General features: G+C 41.7%; 1 protein-coding gene across 1 annotated transcript; it reads left to right on the forward strand.

Annotated features, from left to right (window-relative positions):
- Positions 1–289: 289 nt before the first annotated feature.
- On the forward strand, positions 290–14,306 carry KIFBP (kinesin family binding protein). Its single transcript, XM_085305553.1, has 7 exons — positions 290–666; positions 1,253–1,351; positions 5,828–5,907; positions 6,028–6,211; positions 7,166–7,250; positions 9,712–9,821; positions 10,516–14,306. The coding sequence occupies exons 1-7, from the start codon at positions 313–315 to the stop codon at positions 11,392–11,394; spliced, it is 1,791 nt and encodes a 596-aa protein (XP_085161679.1). The 5' UTR covers positions 290–312; the 3' UTR covers positions 11,395–14,306.
- Positions 14,307–22,566: the final 8,260 nt, after the last annotated feature.

Below are 22,566 nucleotides of genomic sequence, written 5' to 3' on the forward strand. Positions count from 1 at the left end.
TTTTTTCCCCTCGTTTTTGCCCGGCAAAATAGCTGCTGCTGTTTTCCCACGGTACATCTCGGAGGTGAGCGTTGCCCTGGCGGCGCGCAGACGCTGCCCGCGCAGCGGCCTGTCCGCGGGAGGAGACGCGGATCCCAAAGGCTGCTGCCCTCCGCCAGGCGAGGCGGAGCCTGCCCAGCTGCCGCGCCGGGGCGGGGCCGGAAACGGCAGAACACGTGAGCACGGCGGAGCCCCGGGGGGCGGTGCCGCGGCCTGATTGGCCGGCGGGCGTCACGCGGGCGGCGCGGGAGGGCTGGCGGCGGCGGCGGGAAGATGGCGGCGGGCGGCGGCGGCGGCGGGTGGGCGGCGGCGTGCGAGAAGTTCCGCCGGGCGCGGGCGCTGTCGGCCGTGGAGTCGCGGCGGGACCCGGAGACGGAGCCGTACCGCTCCAAGTACGCCGCGCGGGCGCTGCTGGAGGAGGTGAAGCAGCTGCTGAGCGGCGGCGAGGCGGGCGGCGAGGCGGGGCTGCGGGCCGTGCGGCGCGCCGTGCTGGAGTACGAGCTGGGCGTCAACCACGCGGACACGGAGGAGCTGTCGGCCGGCGAGGAGCACCTGGCGCGCTGCGCGCGGCTCCTGCAGCCGCACCGCCTCTCCCGCGCCGCCGTCGCGCTCTGCGTGCAGGCCCAGGTGCGTGCGGCGCGGGCTGCGCCCGCCGCGGCGGCGGGGCGGGGCGGGGCGGGGCGCGTTGGTTCTTCCTGCCGTCGGCCCGTGCGCGTCCCTGCGCTGCGCGGAGCCGCTCCGCTGATGGGAAGCGTCGTGCTGCGTGGTGCTTCCCCTTGAGGCTAACGAAGCGGGTGGAACTGGACGGGGGCGGCGTTGGCCTCTAGCTTTTCTGAAGYTGTGTTCTCTGGAGTTCTCTAATTCCGTGGTGGTTCTTAGGATACTGCTTATGGTTTAAATTTTGCAYGAACCAGATGCAGAGCTATGTGGAAAAAACTTCTTATTTGAACACACAGGTCCTAATTTAGCAGAGTAAGCACAAAAGATCACAGTTTAAGTGAGGTGGGTTTTGTATGAATTTGCCTGTGTTTGAGAGCCCTCCTCTTAAACCAACTTGAGATAAATTGGATGAGTCAAATTTTGCCCTCTAGCTCCACTGTACTAGAATAACATATATACCAGGATGAAGAYTGACACATTGTTTGGCGAAAGTGTGTAAATGTAAATTGAACGTAACAGGAACTATTCCTCCCCCCCCTTTTTTTTTGTTTAGAACAGTCTCGGCATCCTCTGGTCTGAAAGGGATGAAATCAAAACTGCACAATCGTACTTGGAATCCGCAGAAGCCTTGTATAATCAATACATGAAAGAGGTACTGTGTTCATTAACATTTTGGCAGATCTTTCTTTACACATAAATGACACTCTTGCTGTTTGTTTGACAGCAGCATCTAGTGACTATGTTGAATTATGTTGAGTTCTCTCGAACAGAGAAAGCTATTGATTGCCCTGAAGACTGCTTTTTTACGGAGATTTTCAAGCTTTCATCTTCCAGGAGACGTTTCATGTGACACAGTAATCTTTGAAAAACGTCTCGGTGAAACTTGAGTTTCTGAGCTCTGTGCTGGTTGCTCTGTTACTTTTGAAAACTGATGTGGTAAGTACTGCTAGCGCAGGAGGAAGCGGTACTTGCTAATTCCAGAATGGGTTTATTCAGAAAAATAATTTTGCTCAAAAATAAYAATTGAAAGCTTTTTAAGTTGTTAATCCAAAACTAAAGCCAGGTAGAATTTGGCTCTTAATTAAGACTGTTCTTAACCTTATTTTGGAAATGTAGTAAAGCATCCAACCATTGCTTTCAGCAAGAAATGGAAATAGAACTGTATAGTGTTTGCCATGGGTTTGCTTTGACTGTTTGGTATTGTATTAGAGGCAAAATAGTTCAGTTCCTTTTCAAAAAGACAGTTATACAAACAAACAAACCCTTYGTGCATTTTAAACAACCTTCCGAGCTGTTAGTTCTGGCCTGTATTAACAGACTCCCTTTAGCCTGACTTCCTTTACACGCACTGCCAAGCTGTTCCTATGCCGATTGCCTCAGGGACAACTTCTAAACAAACTAAAAATGTGTGTCCTTAGAAAAAAGGAGCTGCTGTATTCTTTGTTTCAGGACAGCCATAAAGGTTGGACAGAACCTAGTTTCATGAAATTACAGTTCAGAATTTACGTTAACTTAGTTTAGAGCACAGATCATTCTCAGGAAAGTTTTACAATAGGTCAGTCCTTACCAGTCAGTTCCTGCTGCAGCATAGTCTTTGTAGCCATGATAGCTTAATATTATTAGAGAAATAATGGATCTGGAGAAAACACTTGTACTGAAAAGCTTGTCCATATATTTTCCACCCTCTTCATCACTTGATCTAAGTAAAGATACTATATCTCTCTACAGACTTTCTCCTTAATTAATTCTGGATGTTCATTTTTTGCTTCTTACACCCAGCAAAGCTTGTTTATGCTTTTGGGTTCCCCAACATCACTAAAAGATTCTGGCTCTTGCCTCAGACATTATGAAATTGAACTGATATTATCTTAATATTTCCACAGATTAAATAATGCTGTCAAATACTTCACATTTTAACTTTGAATTTAGTTGAAACGGTTAATTTTTGGTAGAGTTACCCGTATGTGTTGTTAGGTAATGGCTACTGAATGTTCCTCCTGGGGCTTTGCTGCCTGGTTAAGGGATATGAACATGATTATCATAATCCCATTTTAGATTGCTTGTCACATTTTTATCACTTCTATTTATTTATTGCTTATATATCAGGACATTATGTAGTCAAACATAGTTGTATCTAAAGGTTGGGATTTTTTTATAAGAACTACAGCAAAAGTCTGTTTTTGTGGTAGCTTTATTGTGCTTCTGTCAAGTTTCCCTGAAAAGACAGAACTGAGGAAAGCCGAAAGGATCAGTTTGAGAAGGCTGTTTAAGGGGCTAATTTAACATTCAGTTGACATTTGAGATGATATATATGCAAATACATGTATCATTATTGAAAAATACAAATTCCCAACTTAATTTGGCATAATCTGCAAAGAAAAAAAAAGAGGAGGAGAGGAAACAGCTTGTCTTGCTGCTTACGGCTTGTAAATACAGAGTTCCTTGTGAGAGTGTTGGAACTTTGTTAGCATTTGTACAACCGTGTCAACATACGTCATTCACAGACTATACAAATAAGAATATGTTTCTTAGCATTCTCCATTTTTAGGTTATCAGGAAGCATTCCCATCTGGGAACCTTTAGTAGACTGTTAAATAACTGARACATTTTCCTGGCACCAGATTTAATTGTTTACTTACTGGCTGTAGCTACCTTACAAGTTAGGAGGCTTATTATTATTATTAATAATAATCCCTAAAGCAAGTAGAGCAAAACCAAGGATCTTAAAAGAAAACATTATTTTGGGAAGACTTAAAAGATCCTTTTGCTTTCTGCTCCTGAATGCTTTGAGTTTGCATTGGTAATTCCTTTCTAGAACTCATTAGTTATTGTAATGACATCTTGGTGTTAGGAAAGCTGTTTAATGTAGTACAGTGAAAATTTGTGAGTGCTGAACTCCTATGAGCAGGAATTTGGGCTAATGAAAGTCTGCTTGTAAGAGGGGAGTTGCAGAGCTCTTTCTCAGCATGGTTAAAGGCATAAGGCTCTAGAGGAGGGTTTTATTCACAGATCGATCATCAGAAGATTGATCTGTGAATAAAAGAAGGAGAAATGGGTCTTAGTCTAGCATATCAGTTKTTTTTTCTTCATTAGTGTCAGGAATATCACCTCTAGTCTTGTCAGAGTATACTGCAAATCATGTTSGAAGGTCTGAGAGTATATATTATAGGCCTTTGTATCTCTACAGAAAACAAGGTGGGGGATTATGAAGTCAAGTCTTGAAAACTAATGAGATATAAACAAAAAAGCTCAAAGTTTAAAGGATGGTCTAAGAATCTACATTTTTCTGGTATGTTTAGCTTACCCACCTACTATCACGTTAATTTATCACATCTGTTTTCAGAACCACTTTAATATGAACAAAATATTTTCATTTAAAAAAAAAGTTGTGCCCCACAGGATTTTTTTTATGAGAACAAATAAGAGAACATCTTTACTTGCCTTTCAAGCGAATGTGTTCTCTGCCCCCACTCCTGTCCCTCTCATCTTACGAGAGATATTTCTCTGGGCTGCTTTTTGTTTGTCACCTGATTATCTCTTGGTCTAGGAAAGAAATAGCAGTAGAAAGACTTGTATTCAATTTGTATTCCTGTTCTTACCTGAAGTATAACGAACAACTTGAATATGTCAATCATGTTTTATATAAATTTTATCTTGATTCATAGTTCTTCAGACTCTTAGAGCTTTGGGAGCAGTGTTTTGTTTTGTCTCTTGATGCTCTTACATTGGAAAGAGGATAGTACAGAAAAAGATACGTGCTGTGCACCTAGAGATCTGGTTTCTGTGTTTTCCCATAGGATTCTGAGATGTTTTGGACAAATCAATCTGTGCCCAGGTTGGCTAATTCTTTACATGCAGATGATGATTCCAGTTGTATTTTGTAATGTATTTTGAGGTCAATAGATGGAAATAAAAGAGAATTAAGTACCCATATAGAAGCTATTATCAGCTGAAGTTTTTGTCTTTATGATCTAGCAATTATCCTGCATACTTAAAGTAGCAAGCAAGGTAGCATACTCAGCTGGGCTGTGCTGCTAATAGACATTGTTCAGGATGCAATGTGTAAGACAAAAAAGCCACCTTAGAAATACACCTTTAACTGAGGTGTTTTGGAATTGGTGTCTGAAATTGTACACAATTACAAAGGAAATTAGATATGCACAGACTAACAAAACTTTGYYCTAAGTGGCGTTAATCTACTGGACTGTCCAGTTTGGCTGACTGCAACTCTTGTTTATTGGTAGTTGTTCTAAGGCAAGGTTGAACAGAGCATTACTGAAAGATGTATAGTTATTGTTCTTCTGGGTTTATCTCGGAAAATGTTGTCTTAGAGTGACCAAAAAGAAATTTAAATTCAGAGTTACTTCTTATAAGTTGCTTCCTATATGTCTTACCTTCAGCTCTTCTTATATGAGGAAAAATAAACTATTTGGTGTTTATCTATAAAAATGTATCTGTATCAGCATTCGCTTGATTTTAAARAACAAGTCCTTCTGAATGAAATAGTTTGCATCATTAAGTGCTTGCCTATGGATACTACCTTATATCGAGAGAGAGAGTAATTTTCCTCCTCCAAAGACGTATTTACTCAAATATATGGATGAGACAATGATCTCACCAGCCTATAAATAAAGGGACTCATTTGACAGTGGCATTTCACTTTGGCAAGAGTAGCCTTTACAGCAGGTCTGCTAAGTGCTCTCTGCACTTAATGTTGCTGACAGTGCTTCCTGCAGGATATTTTCTTGTTACTGATTAGTGCAACTGGACAGATATTTCACACTTGAAGATGTGCTTTGTGTTAAATTGATGCTTAAAAAAAATACGATGCAAAAACTGTCATGTTATTGCCCAAGCTAAAGACACGTGATTTAAAAGTACATAAGCAAGAGTCTTCTACAAACTGAAAAACCTTATAATTCTCTGTGCAACTGAGGTACTTTTTCCTTTAAATCTTTGTGTTTTGTGGAATTACATCTATAGCCAACTGTCACATCTCTGGAGCATTATGTGACGTTTTGAAGAATTCAGGATTGAAAAATAAGTGGTCTGCAGCCAGGAGAGGGAGCACTGTGTCACAAAACTAAAGCAATGTACCTTACTGGCTATACCCGATACTCTCTTGTAGGATGGAAATCCTCCCTTGGATCCCAGTGAACATTTCATGACAGAAGAAGAAAAACTCACAGACCAAGAAAGATCAAAAAGGTGGGTGCATATCAGTCCAAAAAAACCCTTGGTATGCTGTTGAGAGAATATTTAAGGGAAAAAAAAAAGATCTAAAGAGGTTGGGTTTTTTTTGTTGTTTGTTTGGTTTTTTTTTTCCAGATTTGAGAAGACCTATACTCACACTTTGTATTATCTGGCACAAGTCTACCAACACCTAGAGATGATTGAGAAGGCCGCTCAGTATTGCCATACCACTCTTAAACGACAGCTCGAGTATAGTGGCTACTCCCCGGTAGAATGGGCACTCAATGCTGCTACCTTGTCACAGTATTATCTCTCTAAGGTACTACACTTAATCTTTTTCTGCTGTAGTTATGTTATATAAATGTAGCTATCAAGTAAGATGGTTGTTTAAACAGCTCTTTGAGACAGGGCTCCCTCTTGAGTTAAAAATGTCCTCCTGTAAAACCRCAAATTGTTTTCTGACATGAAACATCTATTAGTTTTTTTCTGAAGTAGATGTAGTGGTTGTGCTTTGCTGTGTTGGTATGATGACAACAGGGGAAGTGAACAGGGGAGTAGATACAAGAGCTCTATAGTTAATAAACATTTCAGTAGCGATGTGTGACATGATGCATGTAAGTAAATTTTAGTAAGTGAAGCTTACCTGCTCTGAATAGCCCACTGTGTTAGGAAATGCTTATTATTATTTTTTTTAAGAGATTTTCATACTCCAGATTATTCAGGTGCTGTTTTCTGATGCTTAAGGGCCTTCTGCAGTACCCAAGTCAGTTAATGCTCATTTCAGTAGTAATTTGTAATTTCTGCATCTTTTTTGCTGCATTGGTAGGACCAAATCATTAAATAACACACTGCCGAATATGAGTAAAGGAACCTAAATCTGGCTCGTAACATTGACTTGTATGTCCAGCTTGTTCTAACACCCCGTGATACAATCTTTACCATACAATGTCAGGAAGTGACAGTAGCTTAGATCAGAACAGTGTGGAAATGTTTACAATGTATGTATCTAATATCAAAAGCAAGGGTTGCTATTGCGGTTGTGGTAGAAAGAGGAATGGTTGGTTAGAAAATACTATATTCAATAGTAGATGAAAAAATTGCATCTTTTTTTCCAGTGACCAGGGAAGCATGCTCTCAAGCTTCTCAATCCTGTAATTTCCCTTGTGTTCACATACCTTAACTATCCAAGATGAGGGCTCTAGCCCAGCTGAGAGCAGTAGTGCTTGGGCTGCTCAGGACCAGCGATAAACACTGCCATTTCTGTTCCTCTCAGCAATGCTTTATGGAGTCCCGACACTGTTTAGCAGCAGCCAATGTCATCTTTAGCCAAGCTGGACAGGTTCCATCTGCTGAAGACAGTAAGTTTATATAAAAGTTTTAAATTACATATTGTGAATTAAACATCACTAATATATATGTTAAAAGTGAAGTCTAACAATGATCCAAAGCTTATTCCAATTCTAATTTTTTAAAATCTTTTCTATTAACAATAAGACAGAACAATGTCTTTTAAGAGCTACTGTTACTGCAGCTTGAGATTGGCTATGTGTAAACTGAGGAAAAATGCAAGTGGTTGTTGCAGATGCTTCAGAGAGAGTCAGAAAAGGTTTGTATTTACCATGAAAATGTCATATACTAGAAACTGAAATTTACAGCAGTATGCTTTTCAGTAGTGGGAGCGTCTCTATTCACCCACTTGTCCTTGTATATGTACTTAAAACACAGTTTAACCTTGCTTCTAAATGAYTGGAGGCAATGATTCAATGAAATGAAACAGATACTTCTTGGCAATAGTTTTAAAAGGATAAGGGAAACCGCAGCTTTTAAAAACCCCAAACTTGGAGAGTACCTGTACTGTCTTTTGCACTGGATATTGCAGCCTCATTAATGGTTGTTTTTGAAAGTTTAGGTACCATCCTTGTTATTTTGAGTATTGATGTAAAGGAACAACTTTGTAGTTCAGCATCAAGATCAATAAAGCAAACTTCTAAAGACAGACCACAGTTTTAAGGGCTTGTGGCTATGTGATGACTGTCTGTGCTCAGAATAAATCATCTGTTGTAGATTTAGGCTTTGCTTATCTACAGCAAAGCTTTTCATGTTCCAGGTCTTGGACAACTGAAAGCTTCAAGTGAATAGACCTTAACCTCATGGAGAGTGGGCAAGTATTCAGAGTAGCCTCAGGGTGGGAGTTCAAAACTGACTTTAACCAATATATTCACTGTTTAACTTCTAAGGGTATGAGCTGTTTAGAATACAAGCTCTTGAATCCATTGATGCTATTTTAGATTAAAATATAACCTCAATGGACACAACTGTTCTATTTAATTGAAGGTCAGTGACAGTACATTAATTTCACTGCTTTTGGTATTTCTTTTAGCCCAGAAATGAAGAACTATTGAGATGCCTTTTCCTGCTATTTAAGTGCTTTGAGGACAATGTCCAAAAGTCGTCTTTTAGTTTATGGAAAACACATGTTTATAGGCTTTCATAGCTAGCTGACAGCACAGTTGTCTGAGTTTATTGATGTTTGTTAAACTAAAAAATGAGGTTAAGTTTTCATTAGGCATGTAGAAACACACAGGCTGTTACGATGACTGATTCAGGTTCAAGCCTAGAGGTAGGCTTGAACTTACTTATTAAAGTAGGATAAAAATCCTACTTTAAATTTTGCTTTATAGATTTCTTTTGTCTTTTCGGAGCAGGGCAGTTAACTTTTTATCTCTACTTCCTCCCACACTAAGTGAGAGTAGTGATACTTGTATTTGTTTCAATGGAGTGCCTGTTTCTGTTTGCCTTCCTTTTCATGGTACAGAGAGCTGGGCTGGCAACATGAAGGTCACTGTGCAGAAAGTTCTAAGTTTCAGAAAGACTAACGTGCACTCAGTGTTACTGTCRTAATACCGACAGTAATTCAGTTTCAGAAGGACTAATTACTCAGTCGGTGCTACTCTCAAGTACATTAATAGGATTCACTCTGGCATGTGAATCTGTGTGTAAAACACAGCTATTTAATAAAGGACCCTTTCTAGCAACAGTTATTCTTAATAAGAACAACTTGATTGGCAGCAATGAAATACATTGAATCTAGTGAATCTGAGTCTGAAGCTTGCCTTTTATTTAGCAGTCAGGAAGTGCTAGCCTCCCCTCATCCTTCAGCTAACTCGCCACCTCCTATTTAGAGACTGGGAAGTTGGTTCTCCTTGGTCCATTTGGTTTCTTGAAACATAATCTCGAGACATCAGCAATGCTAGTTATGACTGTGATATATAGTGGGGAGATTGCAGGGAGAAAAATACAGAAGTTGCAGACTAACATGTATTATGTTGTGACAAGGTAGRTAAACCACAGGCAGTTTCCCCTAACTTCATTCCTTTTTCTGGTAGCAAGTCTGAGGCCTGTTTTGAGACAAATACCCTGATTATCTTGGGGAACAGCTATGCAGTAACAGAAATTACTTGGCAAGCAGCTGAACCTCGGAAAATAGATCATCCTTCTTCCTTTCAGTTATTACAGAGGGAATTTTTCCAGTTGAACACCTCCAAGATCAGAGTTCTTTTTAAACATATATTATGGTCTGTTTTTTTGAGGAATACATGCATGACAAATCCATGCCAATCTATATGGGTTTCTACCACAATGACAGTTAACAGAATTATTATATGAACTAACAAGAAGAGCTTATTTCTATCTCACAGTGAGGAAAAATGAATCCTGATAAATGTAAGTAGCATGTATTCTTTGCATGTAACATGTGAGGTTATTACTGGAATGCTCAAGTTGTCTCAAGCTTTTTATGTATTGATGTCCATTTACTAGGTGAAACAGAGCAAGACCAACAGGACCTTCGACAGAGGAAAGCTGAAATTGCAAGATGCTGGATTAAGTATTGCCTGAATCTTTTGCAAAGTGCTCGGAAATTACTTGAGGTAACTGAAAATTTATGCTGTAACTGCTGTTGTTTAAAAACAAATACAGTCAATTTTGATGTTTGTAGTGGGAATCACTTCATAACTGGTAGCAAATGAGAAACCATTGCCCAACCAATAAGGCAGTAGGTACTTGAAACCTAGTACATGTTTCATAGTATGCTTTGACTTCAATGCAGCACTTAAAAATAAGTACGGATAGGAGATCAGTTCTGTAGCRTGATCAGTGCACAGCTTGTATAGAAACTTCACAGATGGCCCTCTTCTCTTTTGTAATTTCTTGTGGCTTGATTTGGCAGATGACTTTTTATTAAACTGGTAGTAAGAACATTATCTCAGTTTTGTGTGCTGGTATTTTCATTTATGTCAAGTGCTTAACATTCAGTATGTACTGAAATGCTTTCAGAAGCAGGGTCTTTTGGCTTTTTATATTTATTGTTTTGGCTTTGTTGTTGCACAGGGTAGAGAAACGTAAATGATCTGTCTGTATTTAAATCTTACATTCTCAATTCTGTAAAAATGTAATTTACATGACTTTTAGTGAATATAAGGTTTAATATGCCAACATGTCATCTTTTCYGTCTTGTTGCTTATCAGTTTGTATTTGAAAGGTAGCCCATAATTAAAAAAGCTTTTGCCGAAGTCTTTCTCTTTAACCACATGCGTTTTTAATTAATGCATTTTCTCATTTCAGGATAACATAGGAGAGCTGGATCCTGACAGGCAATTGGAACTTAAAGCCCAAAGGAAAAAAGAGGAGGATGAAAAAGAGAATGGCAGGAAAAAAGCTGTCCTTTTTGGGACTAGTGAGATATGTGATTCTGTCTTAGCCATGGAGGAGAAAGTGAGCAGTGCATATCCTTTAGATTTTCAAGAAGCCAGAGAAATCTTCCTAGTGGGTCAGAACTATGTTCAGGAAGCAAAAGAGTTCTTTCAGGTTGATGGTTATGTTACTGACCATATTGAAATTGTTCAGGATCACAGTGCTCTGTTTAAGGTACTTGCTTTCTTTGAAGAAGACTATGAGCGACGTTGCAAAATGCATAAGCGTAGAGTAGACATGCTGGAGCCTCTTTATGCAGACTTGAATCCGCAGTACTATCTGTTGATYAGTAGGCAGCTTCAGTTTGAACTAGCAGACACCTACTATGAGATGATGGATTTAAAGGTAGCTATTGGTAACAGATTAGAAGAGCTAGACTCCCATACAATAAAAAAGATCAATTCTCTAGCGCAGTTAGCAATAAAGTATTATGAACTCTTCTTAGATTCTTTGAGAAACCCAGATAAGGTATTTCCCAAAGAGCTTGAGGAAGACGTTCTTCGCCCTGCCATGGTGGCCAAATTTCATATTGCCCGGCTATATGGTAAACTCATTACTTCGGATGGCAAAAAGCAGCTGGAAAATATGCAGACATCATTGGAATATTACACATTTCTGGTAGATTATTGTGAGAAGCATCCAGATGCTGTCCGTGCCATTGAAACTGAGCTAGAACTCAGTAAGGAAATGGTGGGTCTTCTTCCAACAAGAATGGAGAGGCTAAGAGCAAAACTGTGTCCATTCATATGAATTCTTTTCTTGAAAGGAAATGTGCGATATTAAAATGATACCTGTCGAAACCAATACTGTAGGACAGCTTCCATACTGATTAGCAGAACTAAAGTGTCTACAGTTCAACACTTCCCAGCTAGAGCCCGCAGTAATATAACCTTGTGAAAAACTGAGAGCCGTCCAGTTTAGTAGCACACCTACACTAATGGTATAAAATTTAAATGTACGTGTGAATGTCCAGCTTGTGGTTTGTATTGCTTGTCCTGTGTGTAAATATAACTTTCCTGCCTTACCTTTCTCCCTTCAGCATATGGTTCGGTTTCCAAATGTAGTGCTGTATGAAAATTGTTTCTTTCAAGGGAATCTGTTGATCTAGGAGAATTTTTCTAAGAAACTTGAGGCATGTTCTTCCAACTAGGAAACATTTTATCTTTTCTAACCTTTGTCTCCAGTAAATTTTATCCATATGAAGGGAAATTTATGTCACTTCCAGTATTTATTTTATATATTGCTCAGTGTTTTTTTTTCTCTTAATTAAAACCTAACTGTTGCAGGCTAAATAAATGGACTAGCTTGACTGAATGTTCTTCATAGTCCTTAGAATTCCATTTTCTTGCGTCTTATTAATATATGGTATGTACAACTTTGGCCAGATTAAATAGTTGTGAGATAGTGTTTCCTCATGAGTGTCTTCGATAACTGTGAAGACATGTGAGCATCTAAAATACCACAACGGAGAACAAGAAAGCAGTGAACTTTTTTGCTTGTGATAAGAAGAGATACTCTGCTCTTAGTTCATGTTGGTGAGTTCCTGGGGAAAAGGTATTGCGGTCTAGTGTTCGAAACATCTACCAAATATGCTTCTAAAAGATGTGAGATACCGTTGCTGGCTTTTTAGGGAGCCCAGGCACTTTCTCCATTCACAGCTCAGCAGGAGCTGCAAGCAGATGCCTGCCTCTGTCGTTCAAGTTGTTGCAGACCCAGTACCGCTCAGGCTGTCTTCAAGATCTACGCGTGTGCCACTGATTACTGACCTCGCCATTAAAGCCTACAAGAAGCTCTCCTGATTCTCATTAAGGACCTGCCGAAACCTCACTGGCCCTTTAGTCAGGCCTCGTTATTCCTGCTCTTACACAAACTGTTACCTTTGCCTTGTTCTTGTCCGCATGTGCTTGCCTATTTACTCTTTATGGAAGATCAGGATGAATTTCTGATACAAACTGTATGCAGATGTGGTCTTTCTTGTGAGCATAGGAGGATTATGAACCAGGACCCAGTACTGTAGGTGGAGTGCGAGCAGAATATACTGCTCAAGTGTACAAATGCTCAGACAGGCCAGGGCTATGAGAAAGTGAAGGGACAGCACAGGTGATGGGATGTGCAGTAGTGTGCCATCCAGCGGACCAGCAGTCTTACCACGATCAACTTTGAGGGAAGATTTTTACAGAAGTGTGTGTATATATATATATATATATATATATATATATATTTTTTTTTGTAGGGCTTTAAAGGAGGATTGTAAAGTAATTGGATTCTTATGGAATAGTCATGAAAACAAGGGGAAAACAATGTTAGCTTGGGGGAGATGAGGCACGTACAAGCAAGAAAGCATGTATGTTTTGTACGCATGGTAAAAAATCTCTCATTTGCAGAATTCTGTGCAGAAGCGGCTGACTTCCAACCACAAACAAACAAGCCAACAAATGGGTCCTGGAAATGATAGGTAGCAAAACCCAAACTGCATCTGCCTGCATGCACATAGAATAAAGGGAGTGATAGTGCATGTGAACCTGTGTGTGCGTTGACTCTTGTCTTACCAAGTAATTGTCCAGCCAGTCTTTGAGAGGCTTTTTTTTCTCTCCAGTATCAGATCTTTAAATTAGTTTTTCCTGTGGCCTGAAGATAGGACTGCTTGCTGTTTCTCAGTAAAAACAACTATCAGTTTGCTGCATTTTGTCTGCGACCTTATTTAAAGCAAGTGTGTGTTTTTGCTGTTAATTTGTAATTTGAAAATTAGTTTTTAGTAACTTTTATATTTGAATGGAAGAAAGAGAAGCAATTTTTTTTTCTTTATATACCTTAATAGTCCACCCTTGAGGGCCTTTGAGCAAAATTTTTAAGGCAAGGATTGGCTCATCAGACTTAGTTTACTTGTATTTTAGGGAAAGACTTAAAAACTTAAATGTATAGATTGTGTGCTAACCCAGCATACAGAAGAACTTTAATGTTGTGTGTCTGTGTGTTTTTCCACAAACAGCTAAATCCTACTGTGTCCTTCAAATACTGATCTTAAGGAAATAGTGTTAAAAGTTATTTGCCGGGAGGCAAAGCTGAGTGAAATACATGTCCCTTTTAACAAGAAGTTAGCCTGTGTAAGAGGAACACTCCCTCTTATTAGCCCTTGTTGCCTGTATACACCAAAATTCTAGTAAAAATGCAGAAGACAGGTAAAACTAGGTTTAGACTTGAAAAGGCCTGGAAATAACAGGGAGCTGAGCTTAAACTTTTTGCATGTGAATGTGTGGTTGGTGCYGTGGTTTGGAAACCTCTCACCTTGGAAGATACCCCCAGCATGCTTCAGCTTTGCAGCTGTCCTTTAAAAATGTAAATGGAAACAAATAATTGAAGCAACTTAAACTTCGAAACTTAAATATGGGCAATGCAATGTAAGTACAATAAAGACTTTGTTTACTCTTGATCAAAATCTTGGATCTTCTAGATCAAATACCAAGCTGCTATAAGCTATTGAGCAGACAACCAGTCTACTACTCCTATTAGTTTCTTAAACTTTTGTTTATTTGAAGCTCTATGTGTTTGCAAGCTGGTCTCTTAAATTTAACAATAAGCTCCCTAATCTCCAGAAAGTTACAGAAACCAATGATGTCAGTTTTTCACCTCTCATAATAAATATTCAAGACTATGATCAACAACGTGTATTTTCTTACTGGAGACGGTACGCCAGCACTTAGCACAGTGCCCATTACATTGTGGTTCTTTCAAAGCAAGCCTGTTGTTTAACGGGAACCCTTTGAATAATTCCCATTTGCTCAATGATTTGATAGAAAGAAATATATTGTATGTTAGGAGCGAGGGAGGAGGAGGCTTGCTGGATTAGGCAGCAAAACTCCCTTCAGGAATGCTGAGTTTTAACTGCAAAGTATGTGTGAGATCAGGCATTTATTTCAAAGCCTAATTAAAGATTAGATTCCTGTGAACTCCATTTAACCTGCCTTTTTATTCCTTCTTGTACCTCAAAAATCTTAAAACTAAAAACTACTTTTTGTTGTTCTGTGATCTTTTTTTTTTTTTTTCCCCAGCACAAAGCGGGGAGGTTTATAAGAAGCCCAAGTTTGTGCAGACTTCATATCAAGTGTGAGATCTAGACTTGCAGGCTATAACCTCAGCTCATTTGTTCAAATAGTGTATGATATTCTTGAGCAAGATTTTGAGATCCTGGCTGAGAGGTAATACATGTAATTTTGATTAAAAATGAAGTTTCATTTTAATTGAAACACTCTTAATTCTTATAAGGCTAATAAGGTGTTACGGGTTGTTAAATGGGTTCATCAGGAGGAATATTGTGCTTTGCTTAAAATGGTGCCAAAGACAAGGGCCAAATGTGCCTCTTAATGCTTTGTGTTACACAGGAAAATAGGAAAGGGGACGTCCCCTGCCTTTGGGCAGAGAAGGAATGAGCCTGTCTCCTGCCCTCTCTCTCGCCCTACAAGCCCATCAGAGGAAGCTCCCTTTTTTATTTTTCCATGGAGCCAGAGGAGAGCGGTGGGAGGTAGTGGCCGTGTCTTTGCCGTTTCACGTGTTTTCACGGCTGGCTGGAGGCAGCAGGAGCCCTTGGTGGGGGCAAGAGGGGGGGTGGCAGAGCGGCAGTGAGCCAAAGGTCCYCGGGGTTGGGCTGCTGCCGTCTGGAAACCCTTTGTCCGAGCTCAGTCCTGCCTCCGGAGCGGACTTGCGTGGGCTCGATGAGTGGGATCACTTCCTTCCCTATGTGCCACCAGGAGACAGCTGAGCGTATCCGTGCAGCGCTTATGCCCAGCGTGACTACCCTTCCAGCTGTACGCACGGAGTTACTGCAGGGTCCTCGTGAATCACCGGACAACCGGAAACACGACGGATCTCGTTAGCTCGTGGGTTTTGGCATTCCGGTTTTGTTTGGTGTTTTCCTTTTACTCAGCACCGAAAGAGGGAAGAGTAGCTTTAYTTGCGTGTTTCTTTTGAAAGATTAAGTGAGATGATCAATGTTAGCTATATGTTTTCTGTGGAACTTCTAATTAGAAAATATGCTGAAATAAGGCTGCAGAGCAGGACTTCTCTGGCTGGGCTGCTCCTGAGGCTGGCATGTCAGCCTCGTGCTTACGGAACCAAAGACTGTTATGTTAAAATCAAGTGTGTTAATTTGTGGTTAGAGGCATTTGTCAACTTTCTTTCCTCTTAAATTGCAACATCTTGGGCCACGTTAGAGCTCGACACAAATGACTAATGCCRATTTTAAATGTATTTTGAAAACTGCTTTATATGTACTTCCTAGGAACTCTTTCCAAAGCATCCGTTAGCGCTAATTTTGCAGTTTGGTTGATATTTTCTAGATCTTTTTGTGACAGCTAGGTGATTTTCCAGATAAAATTATTTGCCTGACTGCCTCTTTCCAAAAAACATTGTACAATTGTGTCTTTTAAGCTAAAGAGCTGAGCAATACACCAGTGAGGCTACTCAACAGTGTGAATACTAAACACAAAGCATTTTGCAAATGAGTTACTTCCCTTCAGGACAGAAAATGTTGGTGGTAGTGAGCATTTGCTCTGAGAGAAGAGACACTGATAACAACATGGTGCCTCAAGTTAGAAGAGCATTAATCATCCCTGTGTTCTGTATTATCTTGAATATTTAGTGCTTAGATTTTTGGCATATGGCACGCATAAAACAAAGTCTTTGTACAAACGCATTGCTGCAGTGAGAGACAGGCTAGTTGGTGTCAAACAGTGAAGCAAGGTTTTCACTGTGAGAATTTTAATGCAACTTTCTGCTAAAACAAAGCATCAGGTGAGCGACTGAAAGAGWGTGCTGGAGGGGGCTGAAGTTAGTCATCAAACTCTCGCAAAAGCAATACAAGTGCTTGCATGAAAAAGCTACTCTAAGCCACTTGGATGAAATATATGGGGTAAAAAGCAGGAATTAATGAGAGTATTTCCTGCACACTGTCTTAGAGGAGGGCAAGAGTGAATGCTTCCCAGGCCAGTCCTCAAGCTGCTCCAAAGCATTAGATGGGAACCCCCTGCTGCCCTGAGGCTAGGCTCCAGGTAGCACACATAGGCAAGCAAACACATAAAAAGTTTAACAGTTGCCAAAGCGAGGATGCAAGCAGGCAGGCCTGGAGCCTCCTTTTGCTGGAAAACTGGGCCTGCTTGGATAGTGGAAGCAATGCCAGCCCGTAAGCCAGTGAGTGCTGTTGGCTAGAGGCAAGAGCACGGAGAGGATCCTGCTGGATGAGGAAAGGGAAACTTCTCCATGCGCTTTGCTTTAATGCTTTCTTACAGCACCGAGCTGCCTGTTTGACTTAGGGCTTGTATAAAGAAGTACTTTAGTTTTTATGTGCTAAGGCACAAGATGCTGCTAGTACCACTCTTTCTGCTCCCTGAAAGGACAATGAAGATGCCTGGGGAGAGGGAAGGAGCTGAAGGTGGAGCACCCTGCAGTTTGTTTTGGCTCTCTGGGCTGCTCGGCAGCCTGGGAAGGGGCGAAAACCTTCCTAGACTCCGGCAGAGCAGCTTTTCCTGACTTTCCTCACTGCCTGACCAGGCTTTGGGGTCTTCCTTCATGCTAAAGTTGCCTTCGGCCATGACGGAGGCTCTGGGCAGCTCAAGGTCCCTGTTTTGTCTCCGGAAAATTATATCAGTTCTGTTCTTTCAATTGAACGTGTCTGATGCTATCTGAATAACTGAAATCCGTCTCTGTCTTGATCTTTATCTTGAATCCCTTCTTAATGCCTACATTAAGAATATCTCAGCTATTTTAGAYACCTTTTCAACGTGCAGCTTGTTAACCAGATGTGACTGTCCCTGGGAGCTCATGCGAGCAAGAAGCAACAGCAGGTAGATGCTAATAGGTCCCATTTGAAATCAGGATTTTTCCACAAGAACTATTTTTATTTTCTCAGTCTGTATTGTGTTTTCTTGCAGCGCATTATCATCTCATTTTTGATGTGAAGCAATCTGTCCATGACAGGATGTTTCTACTCAATACACAGGTTATTTAATCCATAGGGGGGGGGAGAAAAAATCTGCTTGATTTATTGAGCAAAGACAGATTTCTGCATGTGGATGATACGCTCAGCACCGAGCTGCAGAAATGAGAGGCTGCATCCTTGGGACTGCTAGTCCTCCAGGGCACGCCATTTCTGAGGGCCGGAGATGGAAAATGAGAGCAATTATGGAGCCCGGCTCTATGTGGCAGGAAAAGACAAAATGCACTTCTTCTTCTTCTTTTTTTTTTTTTTTTTTTTTTTTTTTTTTTTTTTTTTTTTTTTTTTTTTTTTTTAATGCAGATTGTGTTTTCTAAAGGCAGGCTCTTGCCTTGATGAGGGGTTTCCCTGCACTAACAGGGAGCTGGGCTGGTTTGGAGGCACCATGGGCCTGAAGCCCTGATGTAATTTTACCTCTTTCACCAAAAGATTGGTGATGATACAGAACTAATACTGTAGGTAAAGGCTTGATTAACTGAGGTGTGAAGACAGCACTCTGATTTATACATGGGATAGGAGGAAGTGCATCTGGCCCATGGAGAGGTCTTCACAGCAGCATCTGTGTTTCTAGTTCATGTYCCCTGATCTATGGGTGCTCCTTCCGACTCTACACGGTGTGACGCCTTTACGTAGTCTCTGGCACTGGTGATGTTCATGCTGAAAAGGATGTTTACCATTGCACAGGGAGCRGGGCTGAGATTTGTTTTTCCAGTGTAGATCTATGGGAGAAGAGCCTGGACTGGAAAAAAGCTTTTCAAAGCAGTGGAGCGATTGACTTGCCAGAGGTGGGCCAAGGAGCAGAGATGGAAATGTGTGCTAGTCATAGAGTTGGCATTTCCCTTCAGAGTCTCTAATTTGTGATCTCAGGTCAATTAGCTTGGCAGAGGGAAGAAGAATTAATTTTCTTTGCCCCTCAGCCTTGTCACATAGGCACCAGCCTCTCACTTGGCAGCAGCAGCTGGCTGAGTAGCTCCTGTCAAAAATGGAGCCCAGGAGCTGCAATGAGGAGGAGGGTGCTGACAGGGTTTTATTTCTACCCTTACTCCCCTCTATGCCCTTGRTAAACCTGCTCTGGAGAAATAATCAGGAGAAATTGCACTGTGGAAAAATAGTTACTCTGAGATGAGGTTTTAGGGAAGTCTGTATGGCTGCTGCATCAGCAATCAGACCTCTGCTGCTTTTCACAYCCTAATGGGGCACTGGTTTAATGTATACAGCCCTGAAATTGCCAAATTCTCACACTGCAGCAGGCTCCAGCTGTGCTGAGCCCAGGAGCAGAAAGCTTCAGGCACAAAGAAAAGTGACTTGTTTCTTGCTGAAGGACGGGCTCATCTAGCTAGTGTTTTTGGTAGAGACAGGATCATCATTGGTGGCTTCCTGTAAGTTGTTGCCTGTGTTTGATTTGATGAAGCTGTGACTTTCCTGTGAAGATCTCTCACTGTGAACTAGCTGACTGATCACGGGAAAAAACAGGGAGTGACTCTTCTGCGTGATCTGGCTAGCAGTAAACATTAGATTTCTCTGCAACCCAATGACCCTTAATGATTTCTTGCTAGATTTGTTCCTTATCTCCATGGAACAGGCGTGATGCTTTCTGCAGATGGAGCAGCCCCTGCATGAGAAGCAGAGAGAGGCTGTGTGCCCATCACTGGCGTGTGCATGCCAGTGCAAAGACAGAGGTGAGTCTGATCTCAAGCACATCTGTGGCTATGAATTTGCATTTTTCTAAGACTAGGCTTAGAAAGCCCATAACATGACCCAAATCTGCAGTGCTGAAGGCTCCTGCCAGCATAAATCACCTTGGTGTTTTGCTTGCGTGCTCTTTATGTTCAACCCAACCATTATTCAAACACTGTCCCCCTTTTCCTTTTGTTCTCAGTATTGCCTTTTTTCCCACTCTCATTTGCTGCCACCCTTTGCCCTCTTTTTCCAGCTCTGTCTTAAAAGATGATTTGGTGGGAGGAGTCCCAGCTTCAAGGCACAGTGGATGTGATCACCCCACTGCCCGAGGCACTGCAAAGTGACCCAGCAGCAGTTTGGGTTTATCTGATTTCCTAGTGGTTATGAATGAGAAACTCCTGTATTGCCATCACCCAGTGCTCCCTTCCAGGCCAATATGTGTCCGCCCTGATAAGAGCACCCAGGCTGGGAGCTGCATGGGCCCTGCAGCCATGTGCATGGCCACATGGAGGTGAACCACTGTTTGAGGCTGGAGCGGGACAGAGGTTGGAGCTTTTGGGGATGGAGCGTGACAGAGGTTCATATCCACCTAAGAGCTTTCCCGTGTCAGAAACACCYTTGTTATATCCCTTGGGATTGGCTGAAATGTGCTTGCTGGGATTTTTTGCCTTAGATCCCCCTGCAGTTGATGGCAGAATAGATGTCCCCATGCTGGGCATTCCCACGGTGTGATCCCAAATCAGTAATGTCATCAACTGCTCATTGCTCCAAAGTGACCTGGGAGATGAACAGCCATGGGAGCTGTGACTGAGGAACTATTTATCTTTTTACATTTTAATTTTTTCCCCTCCTACTTAGTGGTTATTTCTGGATTTTTCAGATAKATAGCAGAGTCCTGAGTGGCTGCATGAGGGCTCAAGCACACGGTGTCAAAGCAACTCTTTCTTTCCTTCCTTCCTCCAAAATTAATGCCATAGAAAAATGCAAAGCTCTTAATCTGCTTTACATGTGATTTGAAAATAATGGCAGAGCTTTAGTACAGGGCTCATAGGAAACACTAAAAGGGTGAGAGCAGCTGGTGGGAAATGTGACATTAATGCAAAAGAACAGCCCAGACGTGCACAGAGATAGGGGCATTTTTATAGTGTTGGTGCAATACTGGACATCTCTCTGACGCTGAAGTAAGAGTGCCTGCACAGAGCTGGATTCTCAAATAGCTGCTCTGAATCTATTTTTTTCCTATTGTGGGTCTATTACATTGTGGGATTTAATATTCCAATATATACACAGGAAATATATAAGAGGAATATTATCTTATGMATCTTCTTCACAGCTTCTGAGAGGTACCAGATCTCCAGGTAGCTGATCCAGGTACAGTGACTCCCTCCACAGTCAAATATTTGACTTAAAAAAAGAAATCTCTCTCTTAAGCTCTAACACTCATACAATGGCACATTTCAAGGTTACAGTTCTTGTACAGTATTAGTAAACAAACTGTTCTCCACTGAAAAATGCAGTTTGTTAACTTTCTGCAATTCATGCTCTCTTTCTCAAGATCACTTTTAAAAATCATTTCTGTAATTATTTGCATTTTACATACTGAGTGACTTGCTGAGAGGCTTATAATTGTCCAGTATTTCTCGGGAATACCATGATGGTCCACAAAATGGGAATGTTTTACTGTTAGGAATTATCCAGCATGAAGCAGCTTATAGCCAAACTAGCAAAGCCAGCAGCTGAGCTCCTGCGGCTGAGCCCTCCAGTGGAGCCCTGGGACAGCACTAGCCCTGCTGAGCCTCCCTGGCAGATGCTTTGGGGCCAAACCTCTGCTATTCTGATGACAAAAATGCTCTCGCTTTAAAACAGCTGTGAAAAGCCCAAGGAGTGTGGCCACCTGAGCTGAAAATTAGCACTCAAAACTGGCTTCTGGTGCACTTTATGGAGGTATAAACAAGGTTCTGCATGGGATGGAAGAGTGGAAAATGTCCTTTGGTCAACCGATGGGTTGCTAATTGTAAAACAGACAATCTCATTTCCTGGGGCGCTCTGCCGACAAAACAGAAAATAACAGAACTGTTATTTGTTTTTGCTCGTAGGCAAAACTGCTGGCACAAGTTCCTACTGCCTGATGGTACCTAGCAGATAAAGCAGTGCTGAGATCCCCCTCCAGATACACGTTGCTGTGCCTGCCGCCTGCCTCGAGAAAGCTCTGTCCACTCTCCCTTCCCTTCACAGAGCCCACAGTCCCACTGCCAGCAAGGGGTGAGGGAGAAGATATTGCCATTTGGTAGTAATTCTTTGCATTTTGGGAATTATTTGCACAGTGGGAATTGCTCTCGCTGCCACACAAGGGCTCTGCTGTCAACACCCCAGGATTTTCAGTGTTAAGGTGGAAAAAGCAATGAACTACTGCAAAATGTAGAAATAAGTTGAGGGTTGTGTGTGTGCGCGCATATGTGGTTATTTGCTCGTGTTGGAAACACGGAAGAGCTCTGTGCTCTGCTCCATCCCACCTTGTTTGCCCATGACCAGTGGAAAATCAACGGTGTTGCTGCAGGAGCAATTTCTGTGACCCAACGTGAGCTGAGGCTGATAAACTTGCAGCGCACGTTTGCTTGGTTTCCTATCAATGTTGAGCACCACTTAGAGAGAGGGGAAAAAAAAAGTCACACTAAAAATAGGAAGTAGAAAATGAGCTGGTAAGAGTAACTGCTGAATGTGGTCAGCTGCTGAGGTGTGAATTGTTTCTATGCTCTTGCGAGCCCACCCAGGACAGGGAGCTGGTTCCTGTGAGCACCAGAAATTCCTCCTCTAGGTGACTGGACGGGTGGGCATGAAGGAGAAGGGCTTTTCCCTTGACAGCATAATTTACTGAAAAGCAACAGGCAAACTGCCTTTAAGAATGCCTGGCAATAGCTGGGTGGAGGGAGGGGGGGAAAGGTGTGGTGTAGCCCCATAAAAAGGGTCTCTTCCCCAAAATTTTGAGTCACTGGTTTGTGGGAGAATTACTACATACTATAGCAAGACTGGTGTGAGTCCATCATTTTTCCTGCTCTGGAAAAACATCCTGAGGTTCATAACAAATTGCATCAAATGCTGAAGAGTGACTCCTAGACCTGATAGTAAAATCACAGCCCCGTGAGCAGCAGCTCCCACTAAGATTTTTTCTGTTGCTTGCAAGATGGTTGCAGTGTGTTGGTGACCCTGGAAAGTCACCGTTCAGACCCAAATCATGGTCTGAAGTCTTGGTGGACTTT

The sequence above is a fragment of the Rhea americana genome, unplaced genomic scaffold, assembly GCF_003343005.1.
Source record: "Rhea americana isolate MKP2758 unplaced genomic scaffold, rheAme1 scaffold_222, whole genome shotgun sequence".
NCBI lineage: Eukaryota > Metazoa > Chordata > Aves > Rheiformes > Rheidae > Rhea > Rhea americana.